Here is a 19,015-nt window from a genome sequence, read left to right as displayed (position 1 = left end):
TCTTCTTCAGAAGCTATCTCTGCTCATACTTTAACACAGTTTTCCCTAACAGTAAAACACACAGTTAGCAAGTTATGTGTTTACTTCTGAACCTACTTCTGATAAAAGCTGTTTATTCCAGAAGCAGAGATGGTGAGTTCACTGCCTGAAGATCAGCAAGTAAAAAGTATCTAATTTTTCAAAGAAATTGACTGCCTGCTCCTGACTTCAAATTGAGCTATGTATCCTGAAATGTATTTGAAAATGGTATATATTTATTTATATATTTATACAAACTTGTAACTACCAATTACCATATCTTTATTAGTTATACTGAGTTTGGTCAGTACCAGACTTTTTTACTACAGGTGAAAGTTATTTTCAGACTCTGAATAGACAGTGCAAATACAATATTTCATTATAAACAAGGAAAATATACTACAGAATAATGATTATTTTTAAGAGATACATATAATATGAAACCAATTGCTTTAGAAAGTATTAATTTTAAAAAAGACATTAATTTTTTATTTTATAAAAGCTCATAATCTTATCAAATTTTTAATGATTTAGTTATGTTAAAATGCAGTATTTTAATCACATTTCAGATGTGTAGCTTTAATACCTTCTTCCTATTTTTCTATGAAGAAATTGCTATGAGATATTCTGATATTCTACAAATCTTTAAATGTAAGAGGTCCTTTAGGCAATTCCAGCAAAGTGCTCTGTATGTCAAGTATGTTCTCTGCTTCACCTTAAAAAAAGAAAAAAAAAGGAAGGAAGTGTCGGAAGGAAGTGTTGGAAGGAAGGAAGGAAGGAAGGAAGGAAGGAAGGAAGGAAGGAAGGAAGGAAGGAAGGAAGGAAGGAAGGAAGGAAGGAAGGAAGGAAGGAAGGAAGGAAGGAGGGAAGGAAGGAGGGAAGGAAGTGGTGGAAGGAAGTGTCGGAAGGAAGTGTCGGAAGGAAGGAAGGAAGTGTCGGAAGGAAGGAAGGAAGGAAGGAAGGAAGGAAGGAAGGAAGGAAGGAAGGAAGGAAGGAAGGAAGGAAGGAAGGAATGAAAACTTAAGAAACTGATTTGTTTGGCCCTCATTCTTGTTTGGACCACATTAGCAAAATAGCAATTCATAGCTATGCATTTTATAAATAAGCTTATGTCAATATACCAGCAAAGTTGTCTCTAAGGAATTTTGGACTGGTGGGGTAATTAGGAATCTGAGAAGAAAGTGGATCAGACATGAAGGTGTACAAAAGCTTTAACAAGTAAACTTGTACACAGTGTCACAGATGTACCATATTTGGGCACAGTCTTTCTTTGTGCCTCAGGACTAGCCTAAAAGGTGGTCAGAATGTGGGCAGCACAGGACTTGAAGAAACATTGCTCAAAACCCACTGCTCACAAAAACTTTGCTAAGACAGTTACTTAAACATTAAACATAGCAGGGAAAAGTTGTAGAGTGCAGAATGCTCTGGGTAAGGCTGGAATGAAAACATCTAGGACAGAGAATCCAAAAAACAAAGATACAGACTGAACATCATACATATGTTGTGGTGGTCTGATTGTGATATAAGAAGAGATGAAGATTAGGCAAAGAATGCATTTGTTTTGGCTGATGCCATTTGGCACAATGCCAACAATCTTGTTTATCTATGCCTAAAGTCCCAGCTTTATGATCCTTATAGCAGTGGTTTGAGACTGTATTTATGTGTGATCAGCCTAACTGAATATTGCAATGCAGTCAGGATTATGGTTATTCTATAAAACAGGTCTCAGTGCTGACATCTCCCAGCTGTAATTTTTATAGTACTGCAGTGCCTGGGACCATCAGTAATATCCAACACTGGTTACCACTTGCACAACATCAGTCAGTTGCATATAGCATCTGATTATGAAATAGCAAGAGATCTTGGGGACAGGGATCTAGACAGACAAATCTCTATGCCTGTCCCTCACATGTACTAGAGGACATTGCCCCACTGACTGCTCAGGACACAGGGACTCATCTATCTGAAACTCAGAAAAGGCAGCCAGAGCTCCATTGCTGAGTAGAGATGTTCTGTGCAATTAGAGGCTGGCCATAAAATCCGTCCCCTCCTCTAGTAATTTGTGTGGAAAACACCAGTAATGTGTGCCTGGACTAGGAGGAAAAGCAGGTTGATTCTTGGTGTCCTCAGAGGTTTAGAAAAGATAGTTTGACAGCTGTTCTGTAAGCCTGACCCAAAAGATTAGGTCCTGATACACAGCCCTGGAAACTTAGGACCTTCCAACAGCACAAGCAGAACTCAAAACAGGTATTTACCTCTATGTCTTCAGTTTGGGTTTTACTTAGCCCAAGCTATAGAGCAGGAAAAATACCCTTCCAATATTTCAGTGGAAGAATACTAAAATAATGAGATAGTGTTTGGTCAAGTAGGCTAGAGACAGAAGAAAAAATAGCTGTAAGCAAGATCAGAAACAAGATGGCTAATGAAAGAGAAACAATGAAACCTTTCAGGGGTATAAAATGATGCCAAAGGATGAAAGGCAGCAGATGCAGATGTTATATGATCACCTTAGTTCAGATACAAGGTTCACCATGCAGCACAGAAGTAACTGCAGATTATCTTAGGAGAAGGAACTGGCTATGAGGTTGATGATAGGTGTACCCTGGAAGAAAGAGACCATTTAAAGAAAGAACAGTAAAGGGAATGGTGTATACATTTATATTACACCAGAGAGATTAAGCACGGCATGCACCAATAGAATAGATAGACAAGCAGAGAAATGGTTGCAAAGGTATGGGAGTGAACACGGGGATCAGTTGAGTATTGAGAATAAGCATTGTGGCTGCAGGTCAATTGTGTCATAAAACCTTCTCTTCAACTACGTAATTTTAATCATAAAATAAAATTGAACTCCTGAACCTGATTTCCAGACCAGATTCATCCGGGCTATTCCATTTCCTTTTAATCTGGTGCTGATATTGGTAATTAGTTTAATTTCCTTCTCTTACTTTCCTTTATCCTATCCTGTAAGTAGGATCTGTAGACCCAAATCTCTCACGTCTTTTTACAAAGCTAAATCAAATTAATCACTTTTCTTCCTCTTGCAAGGCAGCTTGTCATTCCCTAATAGTTTCAGCTCTTCAGTAAAATTACAGATTCCCTTTCCAGAAGTGATCTGAATTACATATAAATTTCCACAGGAGTTATTTTCCTGCACCTTCCCATCTGTACTCTGTACTAAGGTTGTGAAATATGCATCCCTGGATATATTCAAAAGCCTTTTGTACATTTTCCTGGGCAATTGGCTATGGATGATCCTGTCTGAGCAGGGGGCTTGGACCAGGTAACCTTCAGAGATTCCTTCCAATTCAACCATGCTGTGATACTAGGAAACCTCACTTGATGTTTCTAGACTTTGCTTAGCTCAATTTCATCACATTATCTGGATTATATTCATTCTGCTTATCATCAGCATTCAAGTCTTCCCTTTTTTTACCATTTCCAGCTGATGAGCTCGGGTGGTAGAAATCCCTATTAATCCCCAGTTTCTTGCTGACATTAGCAAATTGAATCCTATTTTGTTGTCTCATTTCTTCAGAACATCAATTCTTCTTGCACTACAGCTTATTTCTTCTCTGTTGATGAACTTAATCAAGTTTGTCACCCAAAGATTTGATTAGGATAAGCTACTCGTAATTTAACATATAAAGCAAATGAAGATACAGACCAAATCTTGAGAAATATTGTTAATAACCCTGCTGAAGCCTAACCTTCCTTTTCAAGCTCAAGATTTGACATAATTTATTTACTCCCATGCTTACCTCTCTACTAATTTCCATGTCTTTCATGCTAACTTAATCTTTAGGTAATACCCCATCAAATGCTTTCATGAGTTTATAATGGATCTACCACATTTCTTTTAGAAAAAAAAAAATCTGGAAAAGACAAAGTTAGTTTGGCATATTCCATTTTATTTTTTATTTGGTTCCACAGTTTCTTTTCTGCAAAACATTTTCACAAGCCTTGCATGCTGCTGAAGTTCTCCTAATGGATCTGAAGTGATGAAGATGACTTTTCATATTTGGAAAGCAATAGGATACCACATTGCTCCTCTTCAACCTGTGGACCACACGATACACAGTAAACACATTACATATAAATTCTAAATTCCAAGTGCTAATTCTGCTCTGTGTGTACTAATCTCCTTTTCAACACTTTTATTTCTAAGAACTACCCCTTCTTCCCTGTGCTTAGCTGACTCTTCATAATAAAATCCAGAGAAGTTTGTTTAATGCTGTTGGGGAAATGGTCGCAGGTATACAATCCTGCATGACCAAAATGTATTTGCACCTGCATGCAGCAGGAACTACAGCAGATTTTGTCTAATTAACCTACCACTATTTCCCCTGAAGCATGCGGAGTTAGGAAACCCAAGTGTTAGATCTGGAGGCTAAAGACTAAGTGCTGAAACAGGTTTTTATTTTGTTTCAATGCAGTTGTGCCAGTAGCAGACAAGACAATTAGTTAGATTTAGTTAACTAAGTCAGTTTGTAAAGAAAAAAGCATGATCTGATGCTGTTTTCACTTACAGTCTACACTCACTGAGCCAGTCTCCTTCACTAGGAATCAGAATTAACATAAATGCATCTCCATAAACTTCAACACAATGTATATAATTTAATCATATAGACAAGAGACAACTATGAGGCAAGACCCCACTTTCCAGGACTCACCTTTCTTCAGTCTTAGCAGGACACTGCAGTAAGATCATCACCTGATGGCTGTGTTTGGTCATGAAGGTGTAAGGCCATGATTCATGTCTCTGTTCCTTTATATTGTAATCCCTAACCCTTTCCCCAAAAAAACAGCAAGAGAGTGGAATACAGAAGTAAATCACTACATCTGTCACTTCTCCCAGATATCCAATTCTTACATCAGCTGTATTTGAAACAAGATAAAATAACAGTCTTAACTGAAAAGAAATGACTACTGTTGACTAGCAAAATATCTGATTTCAACAGCAGGAAAAGAAATGAGACATAATATTTCTGTCAAAGAAACCATCAAATATCTATTACAAGATTTCTCCCAGCCATTTAAAAAAAACATAACAGGTTATCTGAAGCTTGGTTCTCTGTGAGAACAGGACAGACTTACATACCTTTAATCCTTTGCAATAGTGTCCCATAGCCCACATCATAATGATAGGAAAATACAAAGCATAAGGGAAGTATTGGCAGTAAAACTGCTGGGTTCTTCCTTTTTATTGCTCTGTGCAAGAAAAAATTATTTAGTATATTCAGCACATCAGCACTGTTACTCTAGGCTGACCTTGACTGTCTAGGACTTGTGTATCCTTCTAAAAATCTCTAATCAAAGAGCAAGTTTTTATTTCCTCAGAAACATTTGTCTTCTGATTGCCTTCTTTCTCAACCCAAGAGTATTTTAAAAATACAGTACTGATTTTTGAAAATATTAACAAATATGGGTTGATCTAACTCGTTTAGCATGCATGTGCAGTGCCATATAGCCAGCCACTTGCAACACATAACAATATAGATTCTATGTTCATTTCCAAATGCTACAGAGAACCCATAATGCATAAGGTGCATTTAATCTTCACTATATACACAAAACCACAAATATTTCCTAATTCCCTCTAAACATTTTACAGCCCAAGAAAACATTATCAACCATAAGTACTGTAGGGCAAGTTCTTCCATATTCAATATAGCTTTATTAGCCAGGTTTCTTTTTCCCTTGGGTCAGTTGATTCAAATTTAAGTGAGCAGACTTCAGAATATGTCCACTTGTTCCCTGCATCAAAAAAAAATCCAGATGGAGAATGTGCTACTCACTAACAATTCATTGAATCTCAATACAGACAATAAAATAGCGTGGCTTTTAAATACTCTCCCCTCTTCCACACACAGCTGTTATTTTGTAGTGGACTTTTTGTACTTCAGATATTTTATTGTCATTTTATTGTCAGCTCATGTCTCCACTTTTAAATAAATCTGCAGTACACACATAACCAGAACACACTCAAAGCAGTGTCCATTTGTCATTTGATCAATCTCTGAGCAACTACTGGATAAAAATAATATCTGGATAAAAACTGGATAAAACCTGTAATGCAAAACCAAGACCCAGCAAAATAAAAATATATAATGTAATATACTTACATTTTCTGTTAGGGAATAAACTTCATATCCAGTTATTAAAACTACAGTAGTAAGTGTCCAAAAAATGTCCTGAAATATTTGAGAAATTCTCACATCCAAGAAATCAGCATGGCTATTTGCCTGTATCTCATCAGGTTCTGCAGTGCTAGTTGCCTTTCCAGCTAAAGAAGGGAGACAAGTTAAACAAATCTAAGTCATACATTTATTTTAAAGATTGACTCAATCTCTCAGTGGTCTATAAATCCAAAACACTAACGAAGAAGGCAGTCTTTCATGGGTTTTGATTGAGAATGGCCTTCTTCAGTAATAGTTTCTACCCAAAAACCATTTAGGTCAATTAGCAAATGCTTTTATGCAGAATCTTTCAAATTGTGCTTCTCAAGGTCCAGACAAGCAAAATTGCAGTGTTAGGTTTTGAGTGGGACCCAAGTCTCAGCAGTACTCTCTAGATTAAGATTCTGTGACCTTTGCATTTCCATGCTGATTCATAGCATACCTGCTTTCCCAATTCATTCTGCTTAATTCTAATTTAGTTGCAATAATTTTAGAGTCAATCTTGGCAGCTCTTTGCCCTTTCAGGATTTCTTCTTCCTCATGATGCATCGTAAAGCTCATAACTCTTCTGCAACACCACAGTTACAAATATAGAAAAGCACTGTGAAGACAACAGATTTTTAATAGATAATAAATATATATCAAAAGTCCATAAGGAAATACTTCTATAACTAAAATTTAAAACTGTTCAAAAGTACAATATAGTCAATATATTCACATGTCCAAGAAGAATTTTCTATGGTACAGAAGAATAAAAAAGCAGACTATTAGATTTATTTTTTTTAGTTACATGCCCCATCTAAATCTACTGTTACATTTTCATTTAAATAAGGTAAATTCAGTATTTCTCAGAAGTTCCTGTCAACTATACAGAACAAAAAAAGAATTTCCTTTTTAGAGTGATGAAAAAATAATAATTGTGCCAAAAATAAGCAGTGTGAAACCAAAGTGGAGAAGTTAGTTAACAGAACAAGAAGAAGTCTTCACAGCAATGTTTATAATCCATCTTGTGGGGAAAAAATTGAATACCTGGGTTTGTATGTCTAGGCTAGCTAACCAAGTTGGATGAGAAGTTCAACAAGGTACAGGAAACAGAATACCAGCTGCCTAAATGAGTGTATTCTAGGGAAGAAAGAACAAAGACTGAATTCAGAAAGTTCTCTTCTAATGAATCTCTAAAAGTAATTAAATATGTTCTTTGCTCCTGCTTTCTAATTCAGGAATAATTTAAAGGATTTGTAATTACTTAAGGTTTCCACCCTTTTATTCATCTCCATTACTATTGATTTAGCCTGAACAGAACAATTTCTGTTAAATTGTTACTAATTATTTCTTCAGACTATGTTGATCTTGCTGTCTTATTTACAAGTTCATTCAGTATCTAGATAGGTAGAAATAATTTTGAGACAGCATAATGAAAAAAGGACAGATCTAATTACATATAATTGTACACAGTAGGAAAAACAACATTCACTATAGTATCACAGTACTATTTCATCTGTTTCTCTTTCCTCAAGACTTACATTGCAATTGTTGTTCTCACAAAAAATATCAACAGGCTTTACCTTTCTGATAGCCATAATTTTCAGATAGCTTTGTTTTGGTTTTCTTTTTTTTCAGAAGAAGTAATTATATAATGGCTGACCAACCACTTAATAAAATATCAAAATAATTAGATTTTATTTTGTCACCTACAAGGCAGTTGGAAATTCTAAAATAAACAAGTACGCTGCCCATTAATTAGACCCATTTTGGTCCCAAATATCCTAAGCCTGGTAAATTGCTGAGGGCTGACATGATAAGATAAAATAATGACATGTAATATCCATTTAATGACTTTATTTTCATCTTCAGTGTGATTATAGGTGTAGTTTCCACATATGTGAAAAATATTAAGGGACCCTTTGTTTGCCTGTCAGCACAGATAAGGACCTGTGCTTCCAAGATGCATAGTATTACCCTAAATGAGCTTCAATTTGAAGAAGCACATGGTAAGGAAGTGGGACAAGGATATGCTGATGAAATACAGGTCTTGCTAAAAGGGAACAATGGAGAAGAAGAAAAACAGACAGTTTAACATGCACAGTGTTTAGAAAGAAGTAAGTATGGGATAAAAAGAAGGCTGTAAGTTCAAACTTAGAAAAGTAAAGTAAAGGATCCTAACATGATTTCTTTAAAAACAAATACACACACACACACACACTAAACCCCCAAAAACCCCAACAAAAAAACCCCTCATACTTGTTATACTCTGACAGCTCTTGTGCTGAAAGAAAAAGATAAGTCACAAACAATAAAGTCAAACAAACATCATGCTGCAGGAGACTGTCATATCAAATTCCAGAAGTCCAAGGGTACTTCCATGTATATCTACAAGTAGTTCATATAAATAACTTATGATAATTGAAAACAACTTGTTTTCTATATTATAGACAGCAGCCAGATAACATTATCAAACATTTTTCATATTCTTTTCTAACTAGATCTTTTTTCTTTCACTTGAGTGAAATAACCCTCAACTTTCTCCATCCAAAAACAAATGGTGGAATGAAATGCATAGAAAAATGCCTATAATTTCTTTTCTTTGAGCAAACTTGTTCTATGTAGATGTAAAATTTAAAGCAGATGAAACACAATACTGTATTTAAATTAATTTCTTAAAAAAAATATATATATTGAAGGGAAGTTTTGGAATTACAAATCTTAGAAATGAACATTCTCTTTGTACATGATGAAATGTGACAGCCAAGAAACAATTATTTCAGAGGAATACTAATCCAGAAAAGGCAGTAAAAAGCAGGTACAGTGACATTTGGCTAAAATAATAATTTAAATCTTGCTATTACTGAAGGTTTATGTTTTTACAATGAATAGTTTACAAGATAGCACAGTGTAGCCCCAAGAAGGCCCTGAGATGAGTTTGGGGATCCTAAGTAAGATATAGTACTGATGCTGAGATTTGTAAACCAATTTTTATTTAGTCACAATTTATACAGAGAAAGCTTAGTAACAATACTTCAATACATGCTCCAAAACCCCTTTGAAAATTCAAATACATGCTCCAAGACCCCTCCAAAACCTATGTGGTTTTATGCCAAACCCAGGATTATGTCTCTCAAATGCCAGAAGTTCCCTTTGTTCTGTACTCCGTTATTTCAACAAAAATCTTCATTCACGCTTTCTGTTTTCAAGATCAGTTTTGTTACTTTGTCATAGTTTCATCTTGCAAAACAAAAGACTACAGTGCTGTAGTTGTTAGGATTACAACAGGAATCTGAGTAATTAAGAGATTTAGTCTAAGTGCTCTAAGTGTTCCAGGGTAATTCCACACTGACTCCACTGGATTTCAAACTCTCCTTAAGGAGAAGGAAAAACTGAGCAACAATTATGGCCAAAGTAGTCTTACTAAATACTGTTTCATCACATGACTTAAACTTAGCAGAATAACTGTAGAAAAACCAGTTTGGAGTACACCTGAGCTCTTTTCAGGGAGCTCTGTAGCTACTGTGCAGCATAGCAGGGAACACCTCTCTGGCATATTCTGACAAAGCAGACAAAAGGCAGGGCACCTGCCTATCCTGTGCAATCAAATACTGCTTTAGCATTTCCGGACCTGACATCTGATCAGTTAAATAGGTTTAAAATCAATTCTTGACTGTAAAAGCATATATACCTTTCAATAAATTTTGGATGCTCTAAGTATCAAAATGAAACACCTACATGTGCACTCAGGCAACTCCTCTAAACTACTCTTTTAAAAATTAAAACAATTCCTGTGCAATATCCTTATGCCTATCCATTTAACATGCCGATATTAAATGAATATCTGGAGCTTGAGTAGTTTTGAATGACCAAGATATCCTGATGTGCTGGTTTTAAACTGGTGAATAACTAGATGGTGGTAGACCTTAAGGCAAAAAAACAGTGCCTTAAGCAACTGCCTTAAGACCTTAAGGCAGTGAGGATTTGAAAACATATGTATATAGGAAAATAATCAGAAGTCTACCACAAAAAAATTACTTGAAATTAGATGAAAGAAAACCAAACCATGTTTGACTGCAGTTCAAATCAATATTCCATTTTCAGCTGTTTATTTCCTAGTAATTGTGTCTTATTTTCCTCCACATGTGTTCTGTTGAAAATGTCAGTCACACTGGGATAGTGAAAGACTTTTGATCTATTAACATGCAGATTTTAGGAAAAAATGTCCTACTATCTTAGGACTTACTTTACAACAATTTTTAAGATTACTTATTTCTCATTATGACAGAACAGAAGTAAGAATTAAGAATAGTAGGTATTGATTTTTACTGCAAAACATTTTATAGAATTTCATAGGTAACAAGACAAAAAAAAAGTATGTCATTCAGACTTAGCAGAGGTGGGCTGTATTTTATTTAGAAAAGTCTTACTGATGGGAGAAGCTGATTATTGAGAAAACAAGCCACAGGTGCACATCACACTTATCAGGTGAACAACCATCCAAGTGCCATTGTCTTAGGGAACAAATTCTCCTTCATTTTAAGTACACAAATGGCCCATCTACATAGCCATAAAAACTTCCATAGGAATGATTTACATGACTAAATTTGTACTAAAAACAACAGATAAAGGATCTGAAGTGTAGCTTTAGAACAGGAGGAAGAGAGATACTGTAATTTTCCTAGTCAGGTTGTTGTGCATAGCACAAGAGACCTGAAGCTGTAGTGTGGATACATGGGTGCACATCCCAGCATGCTTTTCAATTACTTGTATCCTGTAACAATCAGACCGTGATTTTATAGACACAGTTAATAAAATAATAAAAAAGTGGCAATAGCAACTTCTATATTGGCAAAAATATTGATTGCATAATTTTAAAAATTAAGTATAGTATTTCAAAATAAATGGGTACCAGTAGCAAGTGACATTTTAAATTTTATAACACTCTCAAGAGGGCCCAATTAGAAATAACTTTCCCATTTTTTCTTTAAATACAGCTAGTAGTTTCTCAACACTGTGTGAGCAACTGTAAGGGGTGATTGGGATTTTGAAGTCTGTCACACAGAAACTGTTAGAGTAAAAGGAAATCAATGTTACAAAATGAATCATGACAGATGAAGAGAAGTGAGGCACAGAGGGAAAAGGTCAGTTACTGGGAAACTGATAATGCTAATAAACTAGTCAGTGGTAACCATCCTTATCATTTCTACTGATTATTCTTCAGACTGCCACAATGATGTCAAACCACACAAAAGAGCATTTATACCATCATTTGATTGATTAAAATCCAGTGGGAGAAAATTCTCATCTGAAATAATTTAATCGACTTTGACAACTTGCAAAAAAACCTTTCTCTGGATTACAAGTCACATCTTCACTTGACTAGAAATTTCTCATACTTTAGACTCTTAGCTTGTTTTCTTTCTTCCATGTGTAGATGGAATGGATGCTACTTTGGTTTTGTACCCCCAAATGGGATGGAAGGTGGTGTACAAATACTCAATAGAAATTAAAAGGAGAGCCAGTGTGAAATGCTCTCTTCTTCACTGCCCACATGTATTAAATATTACTTCAATGGTGTATTTTGTGTGTCTAAGTGTCTATGCAGAGGAAGAGACAGTAATCACCCCTCAATAAAGAGTCAATTTGCAACCCAATATGCTTAATGGCTCTCCTGGGAGATATGCTCTTTTACCCAATCTATCTAAAATACTGGGCTGAACAAACACTTAGCTTGAGAGCAGTCATGGCAGTAAATCTGTAGAGAACATATTTCATGTCACTATCATTGACATAATTATACTGATGTCCAGGTAAACAGATATTTGGACAGGAAAGGAATTAACTACCTTAAAAGAAATAATCACATCAACACAAATTTTACTTATGTTCTGAAACCCAGTATATAAATGTAAGAAAACTGAAACTTTAAGAAACTTTTGGGATTCCCTTACACTCATGTAAAAGAGCTCTCCAGTTTTGTCACAGGTTAATACATCTGTTAGAGGCCATGGCTACTCTGCCTATAATAGGTTATTTTCACTTACAGTTTTTCAGTGTTCAGACACTCTGAAAGCATTCTTTTAAAAAGTACTAACTTCTAACTTCTGAGGACTGAGAGCTGTAATGAAAAATAAGGCTTAAATTATATAAAAAAGTGACAGTCACACATAAAAAAAATCTGCAAATCCCTTCCAAAATATGTATGAAAGTTAGTGTGCAGGTAGTACAGCTATATGTGGCATTTCACCAGTAGATGAAAGACTAAAAGCTCACGTGACTTATCCTTGGTGTCCTTCTTTCTAATCAATAGGTAAAACAAGAAGCTGCTGCAAATGGTTCTTTGGCAAAAATAAATGAAAAATAGAATAGTGATACCTATCTCTACACCTCCATTGTAAGCCACCAGAGTGCAATACAGAGATGACAACTTAAAATAATTATGCAGTGTCTGCTTGATTCTATGATCAGCATGCCCACAGACATCTCAGGAAATGGGCCTCTAGATCAAACAGTTAAAATAAACCAGACCTAAATGTTTTATCCTGCTGCTTCAAAGCTTGTTTGCAGATATTTTTCACATCAAGTACACACAGCAATTAAAATTATTGGCACTGCAAGTAACTGCACTTTAAAAAGAAAACTTAATTTTTAAGGCTTCCCCACGCAAAGACAGATTAGAAATTATTTACAAGCAAAGAGTTATCAGAAAAAGAAAAGGGTCTCACAATATTAGCCACAAGCCAGAATATAAACTGCACTGAAAAAAAAAATCACACAGAATCACAAATTATTCTGAGTTGGAAGGGACCCACCAGGATCGAGTCCCAACCCTTATCTGAAGGGTCACGGATTGAACCCATGGCCTTCATATTATTAGCACCAAATCCTTTATATTCCTTTTTTTTTGTCAATAAGGTGCTGAAATTACACTCTTTATAAAGAAGAAATAATATCAAAAGCCCTTAAATCCATGTGAGATTTTGTGCTGCACAAAGGACAGACTCAATTTAATGGGCAAAGCATGAAGGTAAAATTTCTTGGCACTAACCCAGCATTCTTATTTTTCTTCTATGTGGCTTTTAGGCAACAAACATGCAGTAGAGTGCAGAAGGGCATACACCACCTGCATTTAATAATCTTATCAACAAAAGTATTTGTTAAGATAAGATTATTAAATGCAAAATTTTAAGGTACTGTTACCAGCATTCAGAATTAGAAGTTTTATACGAGCTTTATAGAGACAAACCAAAGTAATTGAATAGCCAGTTATGTAAAAGCTGGTATCAATGTTGAAGGGATAGTAAAATAGATCAAAACATATAAAACATAGAGTTAATATTACAAAATCAAGTAATTTATATATCTGACTAATAGCTGAGTAAGAGCTTTCCCCCACCCTCCCAAACTTAACATTCAGGAAATAGTATTCTATAGAAAGCAAGTAAAAGACTAAATTTTACTTCAGTGGACTTAACAAAAGACTAGAACGACAGGTTTGCTCTATTAAGAGGAAAGGAACTATGGTAAATTTGTTGTATCACAGGAAGCAGTTTAAGAAGGCATTTTTTCTTTGAAGTCAGTTAAATTCCTCCAACAAATTGAGACTAAACATATAAAGGTAAGCTGGAGGTGCACTTCCAAGCAAGACAAAATTTGCAAGCTGTATTCACAATGATATGTACTAGCCACAGATATTTCCCCAAAAAATGCTGGTATAATTGATTCAACTGAATAAATTTAATTAATATTTGTTTCACTACTAGTGCAGCAACCAGTCTGTTTTTCATCTTTTGTTGGTAGTCATTACATATTAGAAATAGCTATTAAAATTTGCTCTTTGTTAACCACTTCATTTGCTTCTTTACAGTGATCAGGCAGAGTACACAATTTGTCAGCTAATACCAACCAAACTGGCTTTTTCCCTGCAAGACAGATGGTTCTAATCTTCCTCAGTACAGGTATCATTTATCTTGTTCTGTTCCATTTCATGAGGAGAAACTAATAAGGATATAGAATTGTTACCAGAGAGCATTTATTTCCCAGAATTAAGCCCAGATCACCTAAGGGGTAAAACAATTTATGTAACGCTTCAAGACAAATGCATTAGTGATGTCGTAAGCGCTACTAGTATCTTGTCAATAGAAAACAAATCTAGCTATTTCCCACCCCAAAGGGAAACAGATGGTAGTAATCTGGAAAGGCAAAACTTGTTTACATTTTACTTCACAAGAAAGAACGGGAACAATTGGTTTCATTTTACTAGAACTAAAAAAAAGTCTTTTTGACTAAATTTCACCGAAAACTTTGGGGAGGAAAAGGTTAGGGATTTTCATGACCCTGAAGAAAATGACTCAGTGTCTGAGACATTAAGAGAAATTAAATTTTTCAGGCATCATCATAGAGGTGGTTGATCTTTTACTAACAAAGATAAGGTGACAAATCTATAGATGGAAAAATGTCATCACAAAAAGTTTTATTAGGCTCAGGAAGAACTGCAGAAACCTGTGTCAGTACTTTCCTTTTTTATCAATGAAAGAGAAGAAGCATGAAGAAAATTTTCTTGTTCAGAAACTCACTGGCATTTTAACACTAGCCATGTTTCCTGCCAAGAGTCAAAACATAGTGCACACATGCATTTTAAGCACCATTTCAAGATCAACTGATAAATAATTGATAGCATTTTGACTGAGTAATGAGTTAATTGAATTTATTAAGGAAATAAAATAAACAACCGAACCCCAAAATTGTATTGTAAATATAATCCTCTTTAAATGAAAGAGATGTCATCTCCCCCCTGCCCTTACTCACACTTTCTCATACTCTCTTTTCCATTTCTACTTATAGCTCATTACTCAAAAAGAGTTCCAGAATAAAGGACCAGGACATGTGCCAGATGTAAGTCCCTACCAAGAACAAACAATAGGCTTACGAGGTGCAGGGCCAGGAGTTGGACATGATGATCCTGATGTCTCCCTTTCACTCAGCATATTCTATGATTCTATGAATTCCTTGTACCTGTTTAAGATGGAGTACCAAGACTGAGCCTACTAGGTGTCAAAAAGACTTTAATGTTTTTGTTTTTCAAGTTTCGGTTTTTCCTCATCTAATTTCCATTAACATTTTGCATTTGTCTTTAAGAATGTAGTTGAGTGTCTAGTTTTGCATAAAACCTCTACTGATCTATATTAATATTATCTATACATTCTTAATATATTTTTAATTCTAAGGAATTTAAAACAAACTGAGGAGAGGAGATCAGAGGAGACCCATGAGCTGCCTGATAAATCAGGTCTTCCTTATCTCTCACTCCAAAATTCTCAGTATCTGTAGTAAAGGAAGTCCAGCAAAGTGCTATGTGTAGAATCCATGATTCAGTTCAAATATCACAAAACCAATAACTTAAGGAAGTTACTTATTTGTACAGAAACATTATCTTCTTAAATATGCAGGTACAAATACTGCTTGTACTTTATCTCTGCTAAATGTGTAATCTCATTTTTCACTTGAAGATATGTTTAAAATGCTTCATTTGTCTCTTTTACTATATACATCCTGTCGCATTTTAGCATAGCAACTTCACTAGAAATTTCTTCAGAAGTAAGAACTTCAAAAACCACTAGAGGGTTACCTAGATTATCAAACAGAATCCAATAAGAAACAAACTTAAAACTCCTGCTGGAAGGTTCAAACTTATTTCTTACTTGGCAAACACAAATGTTACACCTTCTTTGTATACTTTCAAAATTACAAAGAGAACATACATTGAGAAAAAAATGTACAATACATTGAGAAGAAAAGCAAACAGCAGTAATAAATAGCTGTATTACTGCAGTTACAACATCTTGTTTTGAGATACACATGAGTGTCTGTATATAAACTGAAATGTAGTCCTGTTCCATATCTTATAACGGATCTATATTTTTCAATTGTTTTTACATTTTTATTTCAGAAAAAAATTTGATATAATTTAGTCAAAAAGATATGGCCAATTAATAAGCATCTATGGGGTACTTCTTTCATTTCAGATTTAAGGAAAAACTGTTAAACATGAATAGAAAACTGCCTTGTTACTTTCATTTATTGCCATTCAAAGCAAACCTCTTAAGGCAATACAATCCTGGCAGGAAGGTAAAGCAATCATTCTATGGTCTGCCCCTAACTAAGAGCTGACAGTGTAAAGGAAAGAAAACATATGATATTAAGTTGCATTTATCTATGGTTTCAGTGAGTTTTTCATATATTTCTCCAAAACCAGATGCTTTTGTCACACACCTTTTGTAACATTAAATTACATTCTAATGATATTAATATTTACACATTAGTATGTGTAATATATATGATGAAATAATATCCCGAAGCATTTTCTTACAAAACTGAGAGCTTTAGTGCCATTTGTAGATATAGCAAACACTCACCAGCAGTTTACTTCAAGCCGATTTGTGAATGCATGTGACATGGCTTGTGCATACAGTGTGCAATGCATAGATATTTCTCCACAGGCAAGAGCTGAAGAACAGATGAAAGCACAGAACACTTGAATACCATTTTCAGAAATAGAAATCTAACGATTTATAATTTGAATGAACTAAATAAGGTTTTTTTTCTGCAAGAGATAAATATGTTTGGCATTTCCATGTTGTGTAAAAAGAAAATTTCACTTACAGAAGAAGATGCTGTAAAATTTGTATGTATGAAAAAGCAGACTATGCCTTACTGAACTAGAGGATGAGTTTCCCTAGCAATGTTTTATACTATCTGCCCACTTACTCCACAGTTTTAACTAACTGAGGAAGAAATGCCTTTTGTTTTTATTTCCTTTATTAATTTGCATCACTGCCAAAACTTCAAAAGAAGCTGTTAAAACAAAGTGGGGTGGGGGAAGGGGAGGGGGGGCGGGCAAAAGTATCCACTGAGATACAGAACTATAGGGGATTTTCCATACCATCATCTGGTCCTAATTAAAATAGGACAATGAAGTTTTATCATGACTCAAAATAAACCTAGATGATGTTAGTGACACCAAAAGAAAAAAATATTTAAAAAAAAACAAGGAAAGATTTAAAAAACCAAGGGAAGATTTAAAAAACAGGGGAAAAAAGAAAAAAAGAAAAAAAGAGAAGGAAATAAAAAGTACTACCACAGCATTGTCAAAACAAAGAAAAATAAGCCCTTACTTTTCTAGATTTACTTGATCTTGACTTTTTTTTTAACCAAGAATATAGAATCTTTTCCATGCCCACACAGGAGGATACAGGGAGCAAGTCTATAAACTCTCAAAGAATAACTGCTATGAAAGCAGATCTATGACTGTTTCCTGGCTATCCAATATTACCTGGAGAAAAGAATGCACTTTAGAGTCTGACATAATAAAACAGAGAGAGAGGAAGGACAGCAGCAAGTTGGGATTGAGACTATCCAGAGATTCATGCTGTAGAAAGGTTATAATAAAACATTTTTATTATTGGAAAATACAAGATCTGTCAGAAGTATATTATTTTTCTAGCATGTTTATTTTCTTACAAGTTTAGTGGCTCCCATCAAAGATTAATTTAGGAGACTGTATTTGACTCCTGAAAGCAATGATGTTTTCCCACTGAGAAGAATATCTTTTTGTTTGGTAAGAAATCCTCCTGCTAAGAAAGAAAAAAACCCCAAAAGTCTACCAAAAAAATCCTCCAAATCACTCCAACTGCAACTCCCAAAAACCAATAAAACAATTACATGCCATAAGCAGCAACTAGTTTTTTTTTGTTTCCAGGACTTTCAATGATTCTTGGCTCCTCCTGTATAACTTATTCTCAAAAGCTACACTTCTCAAGAGTTTCAATCCTCCAGTCTGAGCCTGAAAGACTGGCAGAGCTGACCTGCTGTAATCTCAAAGCAATACTTTTCTAATGTGTTTTGCTTAAATAATGATTATAACCTTGTACTGAAATTTCTGATTTCAACTGACTTATGTATGTGCTAATACTGGATATATAATTCCACATGCAGTGTAGGAGAAATGTATCTGCTAATACAGCAATATATATTACAAAACTTCAAAAATATACAGGAGATTGAACAATTCTTTTCCAGGTAAATTATTTCTACAAACAAGATTTTTGCTTTGTTTTTGCACTCTGACAGGCAGGGCACATGGAGGCTTTAATTCCCAATTCCCTTCTCCATCCCTTGTCATGTTATTTCTGTGTCATTATCACTTAACATACCTCTAAAGTCTGTCTGACAGCTGTCAGTTAAAAGTTAGACCAAGTCACATCTTGTTTCAACAGACTGCTGCTGTGCATGTGGTGCCCAGTACAAGTGCAGACATCAAACAGTAACTGCTCATAATTCTCAGTCTGGGAAGAAAGAGAGGTAAGAAAATCCTCCCTCACAGGATCCAAAAAATACGGCGAGCCACAGCCTGCTTCTGTGGGTGTTAGAGAATCATAAAATAACTTGGGTTCAACCTCAGCTGTCTTACTCAGAACAGCTATCAGACCAGGAGACCAGGCTGCTGAGGGCTTTCATCCTGCCAGCTCTTGAAAACCTCCAAAGATGGAAGTATCACTGAGCCTTTGCTCCACTGCTGGATTGCCTTGCAGGGGAAAAGGTTTCTCCTTACACTCAGTCTGCACTGTTCCCCAAATCCTGTTTCAATGTACACCCGTTACCTCTTGCACTTTCTGGCCGTACTTTCTTGATTACTCGCGGTTGGTGGGAGGCTGCCCTCAGGTCCTGCTTCCCAGAAGGCATCTCATTTCAGGCTAAGTAAGCACAGTGCACTTGGCCTCCTTGCAAGAAGTGCTCCTGCCCTTGGCCATCTTGGTGGTCTGCTGCAAAAGCCG

The 19,015-nt window shown here is 35.3% G+C and overlaps 1 protein-coding gene across 1 annotated transcript in view; it reads right to left on the bottom strand.

Annotated features, from left to right (window-relative positions):
• Positions 1 to 653: 653 nt before the first annotated feature.
• Positions 654 to 19,015, bottom strand: part of PLGRKT (plasminogen receptor with a C-terminal lysine) — a 28,587-nt gene continuing 10,225 nt past the window's right edge. The window contains 3 exon segments of the mRNA XM_054289551.1: positions 654 to 733; positions 5,120 to 5,229; positions 6,186 to 6,304. Coding sequence (XP_054145526.1) covers positions 654 to 733; positions 5,120 to 5,229; positions 6,186 to 6,304 — 309 coding nt within the window.

Source organism: Melozone crissalis, unplaced genomic scaffold (assembly GCF_028551555.1).
Source record: "Melozone crissalis strain CALT ecotype California unplaced genomic scaffold, PUWL_Pcris_2 ptg000005l_1, whole genome shotgun sequence".
NCBI lineage: Eukaryota > Metazoa > Chordata > Aves > Passeriformes > Passerellidae > Melozone > Melozone crissalis.
Note: the sequence above shows the minus strand (reverse complement) of the source record. Positions and strands in the feature narration are given on the sequence as shown.